The sequence below is a fragment of the Limanda limanda genome, chromosome 20 (assembly GCF_963576545.1).
Source record: "Limanda limanda chromosome 20, fLimLim1.1, whole genome shotgun sequence".
NCBI classification, from domain to species: domain Eukaryota; kingdom Metazoa; phylum Chordata; class Actinopteri; order Pleuronectiformes; family Pleuronectidae; genus Limanda; species Limanda limanda.
The window spans coordinates 13,591,902-13,601,035 of NC_083655.1; the positions used below are offsets into that span (position 1 = coordinate 13,591,902).

General features: G+C 40.5%; 1 protein-coding gene across 1 annotated transcript; it reads right to left on the reverse strand.

Moving 5' to 3' along the window:
• Positions 1-545: 545 nt before the first annotated feature.
• zc2hc1a (zinc finger, C2HC-type containing 1A) lies at positions 546-8,381 on the reverse strand. The gene is made up of 9 exons (XM_061094033.1): positions 8,346-8,381; positions 7,775-7,842; positions 6,123-6,239; positions 4,428-4,569; positions 3,975-4,117; positions 3,253-3,358; positions 2,888-2,963; positions 2,380-2,484; positions 546-2,131 (listed from the first exon to the last, which is right to left on the reverse strand). The coding sequence occupies exons 1-9, from the start codon at positions 8,362-8,364 to the stop codon at positions 1,996-1,998; spliced, it is 912 nt and encodes a 303-aa protein (XP_060950016.1). The 5' UTR covers positions 8,365-8,381; the 3' UTR covers positions 546-1,995.
• Positions 8,382-9,134: the final 753 nt, after the last annotated feature.

Genomic DNA, 9,134 nt, shown 5'->3' on the forward strand with positions numbered 1-9,134 from the left:
AAATTATTGATAATGAGTGGCCTCAACTTTATTTGAGAACTAAGTTAATGTAACTTAATTAATTTATTAAGATGTACTGTTAGGTTTTACAGTGTGACATAAAACTTACATTACATTAAATAAAGGGGGCTTCACAGGGACCCCTGAAACACGGTCACTGTAGGTTCCAGCTGCCTGGATGTTCATGAAATTGAGCTGGGTCCTTCAACTCACCCGGAAGGATTGATAACATATTTTTTTCCATGGATAGCAAGACCTCCACTTTTAGTTTCCTGTGTGACAATTATTGTTTATGACTCTGGGAATAGGGAAAAAATGTTAAATTCACCAAAACTACTATATCTCTCTTTGCAAAGCACAAACATGTAGGCTGGTCTACATGATATCTTCTTTTGATATCTAATGTAATATTTGTTTCACTTCCATCTGAGCCCCCCCCCCCCCCCCCCCGCCAAGCTGCCTCCCACTTTGAAATTTCTTGATTGATAATTTACAGCACCACAATGTTTTCTGCTTCCTCTCCGTTCAACATACACAATCACAACTTTTACCAATTGATGTTTATTGATGGAGAACATACATGACATAAGGTGCACAAATGTATCCAGGCGACTAAGTGTGGTCATAAGTACAGGAAAACACACCGGTCCAGTCTGTTAAAGTATTTTCAGTCATGCACCATTTACATAGTGTTTTTCTCTTGTGGAAGTTGAATTAATGCTTTACTTTATTACAGATTATTCTAAATACAACTGACATGATATTTGAGGTTAATGATCATTAACTATGAACCTTTTGTCTTCCTACTTGTAAAAGACCTGTGTGGGGCCATAAAGTGTCGTTTTGTATCAAGCAGAGAGATCAACCATATCCACACAGAGCATTTAATATCTTAATGTACTCTTTATCCGACTGAAGACCGAGTAAAGACAGTTTTGAGTTAAAGAAAAACTGCAACAAACCCAGGTGCAATTAGATTTCATACAAGTTCAAATAAAACCACATTTCAATTCTGCAGAACATCAACAATACATGCAGCCAATTTTCATTTGGTGAAAATAAATAGCTGATTTCGTTGTATAAAAGGAGAGGGGATAAAAAGGGACAGAGGAAATGCTACATTGGTTTCGAACATATTGGTCAAGGGAGGGCTGACGTTTTAACAGGTAGTTCATTTTTTCGGACTGGTCCCTGACAAACTGCGGCAATATGCATAATTTTCAGAGAACATTTCCTTGAGAGAAACACACCATTTTCTTCAGTAGTCAATCATATTGCACGTCAATAGTAACAGTGTTTGTGAGGAAGTGGAGGCAGATGGGGGATTTGTTTCTCACTCTTCTCTACTCTTCTAAGGATGCATTGGGTTTAACTGCTTGTACTGACTTAGCTCTGCAGGGTTCTCCTAATTACAGTCAAGGCAAAAATAAAATTAAGAGTTTAAAATAACTCAGACCACATTACTTCCCATGAACAAAACTATTGAGGGAATTTTCTTTTCCTTGTCATTACACATTATTAATCCGTCCATCACCTCTTCACAGCAATGAAGTTTATGAGCTGCCGGGAACAGCGGCGTCATCGAAAAATGTTTCCTTATGAGTAATTAGCTCTGTGAGTTGTTCCTGTTTCACTAATATCAGCTACTGAGTTGAACAGCTTCATAGCAGATTTGTTATGAAAATGTATCTTTGTGAAAAAAGGGCATAATTTGCACTGTTCAGCAGGACTGTAAGAGTAATGTTATGTTTTATGTGCCATCCCTAATTCTAACTTTATAGCTGTAGTTCAATCCCCTCATCTGAATTTTGTTCCTCACAGCAATTATGTAAAATAAAGAAAACACAGCGCTGCAGAGCCGTCTGCCGGTGACTTTACTGCTGTGCATCTAGACCCAAGGGTAAAAGCACAGGGAACACTAATGGACGGACGTGCAACTCATGAAACTCTCTGAAGCCTTCTTGAGTACTGGTGTGTGTCCTTTCTTCCCTCTGCTCAAAGACACATCCTCCTGAGGCCACACTCGCAGCAGAACTTTGCGGATTCGACGGGGTACCTGCTCCCGCAAGAGTGACAGAACTTGCTTTTCATTTCGTTGTTGTCAATTTCGTTCCCGCCGTCGGCATCTTTCCTGCGAGAGACGACCCAGGCAGCAGGGTTAGAATCTATGTACTGCAAGTTGTTGATGTAAAAGTATGTATTTTCCACTAGTCTAAAACTTCTTAACGCATCTACGTAGAGAGCATATATATATAACACAAGTTACTGATTGGAAGCAGATTAGACTGCCGAGCTGTATGCAACAAACCACCTTAACCACAAGAGGTCATTATAGATTAGTAGGATAGCGTGGATGTTTTTCTTACTGTCTTAGTTTACCTGGATATATTGTTGTCTACTTTCTTCTTGTTGAGTCCTACTCCAGGGTAAGCGTTCCTCACGGAGCTGTACGAAGAACCTGTTGCTCGTGTCTTCGTTCCCGCTCTAACACAGGAATGGGGGGGGGGGCATAAACATACAATGTCAATATATTTAGTTGATGTCAGTTTAAAATCAAGATGCACTTTTATTTCTGAGCTACACTGATTTAAAGAAATTCTGTTTCTTTCATTGACCTGAACATTTTGATGTGAGTTTCTGTGATTGAGTATTCTTGTCTAGACAAAATAACCACAGCAAAGTTGAAAAAGTTTTGTTTTTTAATTCACGTTGTTTATCAGGCTTAACTCAATTTTAAATTCCCAGGGGGAGGGTTATTATTCTATTGGAAATAAAAGACATGAAGCAAAAACACTGTAGGTGATACGCACAATCATTTAAACCAACAACAAATGCTTGAGGAAGCATGAGACATCAAATTTGTGCGTGTGTGTGTGTGTACACTGACCCTGATGGAGGGCTTGTGATACCGGAGGGATTCATCCTCACTAAACCTGCAGAGGAGACCTTACCAGCGGGGATTGCTACAGCGAGAGAGAGAGGGGTGAGAGACAGTTAGACAGATAGTGAAAGAGCAACCGAGACATTATCTATTACTGCTGTAGTCCATGTAATAGAGGTCTTTACACGTCCACCTGAACCATAGGTCGAGTCCCATTCTACTATCGCAGGTCCCATGTCTGTTTAACAGCACAAATTTCGGGACCAGTGAAGAACTCAACCTTGTAATAAATTCAGCCTGGCCAATAAAAAATGTGCCTCTCCAGAGACTGCCCCCTGAGATGCATGATCAACTCAGCAGTTCTTTCTTACCAGTGGGCTGTCCAAGACCTGATCTCTGGGGTAAACGAGAAGAGGCTGAGGGGATGGTGGATGTAGCAGGGGAGTTGACCTTCTTAACAGGAGTTGGAGGCTTGCACTGAGGGAAGAGAAGAAGGCCAAGCTAAATAAATACGTTCACTTTACAAAGCATTAATGCAGTCACACTCCCTGAAGACCCGTGAATAATACACTTGACAGGATGTTATATTTGCATAGCCCTCAGTCAGGTTACTCAAAAACGACTGAACAAATTTCCATGAACATTTTTAGAGGGGTTAAACCTGACCCAAGGAAAAACCCCAGGTAAAAACAGTTTGTCTTTTTTCATCCATCCCAAATATAGATTCATTCCACAGCAGCACACTGCAGGTGACAGACTGCTCAATGACTAGGGCCAACTCAATAATAATAATTGAGTAATAATGATTAAAGCAGAGGTCTTTATCAAAGTGGTTATGACCCTGCTATTTTATAGGCTGCCAATTATGAATCATGGCAGTTGCTAAGTGACAAGGACTTGTTATGAATAAATAGTGCATTCATGTTGTGTCGGGAAAATCTGAATAATTTGCTTCTAGACTGGGAAAATTCACACAAATGCAGGTATGAATAGATTCAGATAGACCATCTGAGGCGCATGTTCAGTATGTGTGCATGTGTGTGTGTCTGTGCTTTTGTGCACACACAATTGCCGCTGCTGCACATGTGTTTACCTGTGTACGACCAGGAATCTTCTTGACCTCTGCTGGTTTGCTCTTGTTGGGATTACGGGCGACCTGCTCCTGGCAGAACTTGATGTGTCTGTCGGCTGCACTCTCGTTAAACCTTCGCTGACAGTGAGGGCACTGAACATAGTCTGAGGAAGATGAGAAAATAAGCCAGTGGCAGCACCGACTATAAATCATCCAGCCATGTACATTTGTAAGTTTAAACCCATAAAATGGTACAATGCCCTCATTTCCAAGCAATATTTGTAGTTTTTACTTTGCTGTGTCCAGTTATTCATCATTTCCTGATTCATAAGCAGTCAAAAAAGGAATGTGTGGGCCCAGCTAACTATATTGCTGTAGTTTTCATCATGCGTGTAGTTCTTAAAAGATGGTAATTCAAGCAACTAATCAATTATTGAGCCTAATTCTCACCATGAAAGCTACGTTAGAGGTTACCTGGGTCATATGTCGGAGGAGGAGGTGGGGGTAATGGTCCCCCGTCCTTTAAGACCTGAGTAATATTTTTCGCGGCCCGGATAGTAGCAATGAAGTCCTCATGCTTCTTGCGCCAGTTGGACGGCTTCTTGGGGGGCTCGGCCTGGCGGGAGGCAACACAGAGGGCATGTTTAGGACATTTTATGAATTTCTCAAGTAATAATGCAGAGAAGTGCTAGTGTAGAGTGCTAATATATATGAACCTGTGAAATTTGGAGAGGATCTGGATAATGATTCAGATTTGAGAATAACTTGTCATATATATTTTGGGGAGGGTGATCTTTATTCAATTACTGTCGAATAAGAAATATTCCTTTCCAGTAAAATCTATGTACCCTTGTAGTTCCTCTTATTTCTGAGTCATGTTTTATTGAGTGTAGCTCTCAATAACCGGCTACTACTGTCAGCATTAATGAACTTTGTTTCCCTTTTTAAATGTCTCTTTTTATCCATAGTGGCTGATGATTTCTGACAGCAGCAGCACAGTGGGCCTCCTCTCATCTGCTTCAGTGGTTACACATCGTTTCCTGACTTCCAACTTCCTGCCATAATGTTATAGTCATCACATCCATAAAACATGTTTGTCTGACAAACATAAAGAAATAAACTATTTACTCCTCAGGATCTTCACTATGCGACAACTTTTGCGTATAATTTTACATCCTGAAAACTGAACTGTTATTTTAACTCCTTGTTGAGGACTTCAATACAAAAAAACAGAAGTATGTGTTGAACCAGTCATCCCACAAAATTGAGCAACAACTGGCTATAAGCTAAGCTCTGTGGTTTTAAGATGAGTCATCAAAAATTCCAAGAGCCTATGACACAGAGTTATAGTAGTGAAGTTAAAACACAGATAGAATTGAGGCAGAAAAGGTGAAATAAATAAATAAAACAACCTTACAGGGAGTTGAAGAAAGTAGTTAGGAAAGTGATTTTTATTTCAATAATGACTACCACCGCAAAGCCAAACTATTTCTAAAACCAGATATGCTGAGGTTCCAGATAAATTATGTTGCTGGAATTCAAGCACACAGAAAGAAAGGACGAATAACGGCAAATCAACTTACTTTCCCAGTAGCAGATGTACTTCGTGACTGAAATACAATTTAAATTTGTTTACATTTGAAAATAGTCTGCCAACACACAATACTGAATGTCCTAAGTGGAAGCTGCAGAATTTGATCTACTGACCTAGTATTGTAGCATGTAAACATTTAAATCGGCGAACTTTTTAATATGTACAGGATTTTGTGTGAACATCTTGAGAGATGTTCAATAGGGTTATTACATGTAAAATCATCACACTTTTTGGGCCACAACCATCACAGCTCTTAATGAAATGTTATTTCATAATGATTTGGTCACATCAGAAATCTATGGAAGCAAAATCTCTAGTGCCTCTAATCCTAATTAAGGGAGATATGAGCTAATGGAGTTTGAACCTTTGCATGGGGGACTCTGTGACTTTGACTGGTCACATCTCCCTAAATGTAGGTCACAGACAAATTGTTTTAAGGCTCTTTTCCCTATTTATCAAAACAGTATATAATCCTCACTATAAAAAATAACAAGTTGGTTCTCCCATTGAGAATCAACTTGAACTCTCTCGGAGTTGGAGTTAAAGTTGGATTCCCATCTTAGGTGCAGCCTTACCTTTGGTTTGATAGGTTTGAGTACAGAGATGTCTGTGCCCTCTGCTCTCTGTCTACTGGAGTCAAAAGTCTTCCTCCTTTTGGTCATTGTCTTTAGGCAGATTTTAGCATGTTTCTCCTGTGGGGGGGGGGGGGGGGGGGGGGGGGGAGAGAAAAAGTAACAATAATCAATGTATCTTTGATGTGGTTAGATTAAACTACTATATAATCATAATATAATAAATAAATTATTCAAGTGGCATTATTGTAATAGTGCATTGTGATCCCTTCATAGCTGAAGTAAATCACAAATAAGGAAACCCACTACTTGTGCTTATATGAAGACACAATGAAGATTATGTGACTACTGTACACAGGCCTCGAACTGAATGACTGTCAACACACCAAATATCAATCTATGGGCACTTTAACTGACTGATTGACCAGAGAAACCTCCAGGCTAAATGAGAGAACCCATGATTACGAATGAGAATTCAGAAGTGGGTCCATTGAATGCACTGACATCACATACACACTGCAGCTCACACACTTTTAACTGGACTAATTAGCAGGACCAGGCGTGACCAACATAAGAGGGAGCAACAGCAGTCCTGAAAGGTCCAGTGTTTAAGATTAAGGTGAAAGGGATATATTGGCCGAAACTGATTATAAAACAATCCTACTGATGTTTTCAATACTGTGTTTCATATGTACTGTATGAATTGTTGTTTTCTTTACCCTACAAGGGGCCCTTTATATTTAAATACTTTATATTAACATCAGGAGTGGGTCCTCTCTGTGGAAGCCAACATGTATTTTTACTGTAGCCCGAACTGGACATACTAAACACCTTTTGAGTTTTAATGACAACTGAGGCTTCCACAGGTTCTCTCTCATGTTTGGAAGGGGAGGGTGAGGTGAGGGGCTATTCAGCTGCAACATGCAACTTCACCACTAGATATCACTAAACTCTACAACCTGAACCTTTAAGGGTGATAAGTATATAAAGATGGCATGCTGATGGGTCCTGGTGAACACCATAACATTCTAGTGCTGGGATACTGGTGACTGGCCTCATGTGCAAGTAGACCAGCACAGCTATGATGGACCACAGGCTAAACCAGTGCCAAACCAGAACCATCATAAACCATCATTATTTCCATGCTGATCAATGCTGGTTTATTTAGAAGAGGGAACATACCACTCTAAGGGGGTGGTGTTGGAATAGGTCAAGTGGTGCCGCCCTTTTTTATAAAACTGTTTGTTCTGTTAGTACCACTTCATAGCTCCCCTGCTTAGTCTTTTTAAGTAAAGACACACACATGTTTTAGCACAATAGCAGGTAATAATCCGTGTTTCCAAACCGTGTTCTCTAAAATGTGAAACCTCTGCTTCTACAAATATAGTTTAGTTTCCCTGCATTTTGAATACTTTCATTTTCCTCACAAAGAGTTCTGTGCTGGGCCCTGCAGGCTGTTTGGGTTGTAGCCAAGAACGCAGTTTTGTCCAATCACCTCACATCCTGTCAGCTGATGATCACTGAGGAAAACACTGTGACCACAGCAACCTCAGCACGACAACATTATCCTGATTACATATTATTAGTCTAAAAAAACACTGCACTGCCTACACGATGACAGGGAGAGGATTGTTGTAGCTTTTGATTTATTTTACCAGCACTTTACGGTTGAACGATCTCTTGCAGGTGCTGCACTGAGCCAGATCCTGGGGGGCTTCATCTTCTGCAAGTAAATAAATACACAAATAAATGACAGATTGAAATAAATGTGTGACACAAGCATTTGATGAGTGATTCCACCAACAATGTCCCAATGCTGCAAACAAACAAAGGTAGGCAGGTTGTAGCTATGGTAACATATACTTTAGCAGTGTAAACACACCCACATATTTAAACATAATTATATATATGCCCGTCAGAATAACGGTAGACCGGTTTCATTAATTTGACCGTTCATTGGTTAGCATTGTGCTAACGCTGGGGCAGCCACTGTGGCTAATATCAGGATCACTACCACAGACACACAGAGAGAGAAAGAGCCGCTAGCCTGTGGTGACACCTAGCATGACAACAGCTAACCCCTGCTAAAGAAGAGGAGGTTACCATCAACCCTAACGTGTGATATAAGCATCTATAAGCCGCTGTTATTGAGAAGATGGATCCTGAGCGGTTATAACCACGAGTACGTCTCCAAACAGCCGCAACCTGAACAGCGTTTGCTCTCACCTTCCACCTCCTCCATCATTTTGTTATTTTCTCTGTCTGAAGCTGCTCCCGTTGTTACGGACCGGGAAGAAGGAACAAGAGGACTGCCCCCTACGCACTTCCGGGTTCGGTCACATACAGCGAGAAAGGTCCCTAATTCGTGTTTAAGTTTATCTCTGTACCTGTGTCCACTGATAACATTAAATACAGACAGGTTTATTTATGTTGCCTTCTTTTGTGTGTCAGTGATTCAAGCAGTCATGTGTTCGTGGTGTTGTGTGATACACGGTGTTATTTATTTTAGTTTAAACCATGGTGCCGGAAAAAATCACGTCAAGTCATAGCAAGAACTCGTTGACTTTCTTATATTTGCTTAAAAACAGAGAGCAATGAAAAAGGATCACGTTTGAAAGGCTCATTTAATTTAAACCATATGGACATTAATCACAATTAATCTTAAAACGTTCGTATTCGCCAAACAGTGGTGTACGGCAGACGCGCCTGTGATGGGAATCGGACGCGAATCCACGCGAAGCCAAGGAACCATCTTGACCTCACTCATCCTTGGTAACCAAGAGTAACGGCTTGTTGGAAATGCTGCTTCAAGTCCCAACATCCGAAGTTCCCATTGGCTGTTGGAGCACGGTGCATGGTTAATACAAGGTAGGTTGAGCAGCAGGTGGAGCCTGGGAGGGGATTTCTCAATATTATTCCCATTGAGGCATCTCGCCATTTTTCAAGTGGTGAAGAAATTGGTCTAATCAGACTCATACTTTTTCTCCAGAAATAATTTAGTTATCTCAGGTATTA

What these genes read in the sequence shown, in the direction of transcription:
- zc2hc1a (XM_061094033.1), bottom strand. An exon ending in AGGTCTTGGACAGCCCACTG is followed by an intron (nt 2,964 to 3,252) that starts GTAAGAAAGAAC and finishes CTCTCGCTGTAG; the next exon opens with CAATCCCCGCTGGTAAGGTC. An exon ending in ATCACAAGCCCTCCATCAGG is followed by an intron (nt 2,485 to 2,887) that starts GTCAGTGTACAC and finishes TTCCTGTGTTAG; the next exon opens with AGCGGGAACGAAGACACGAG.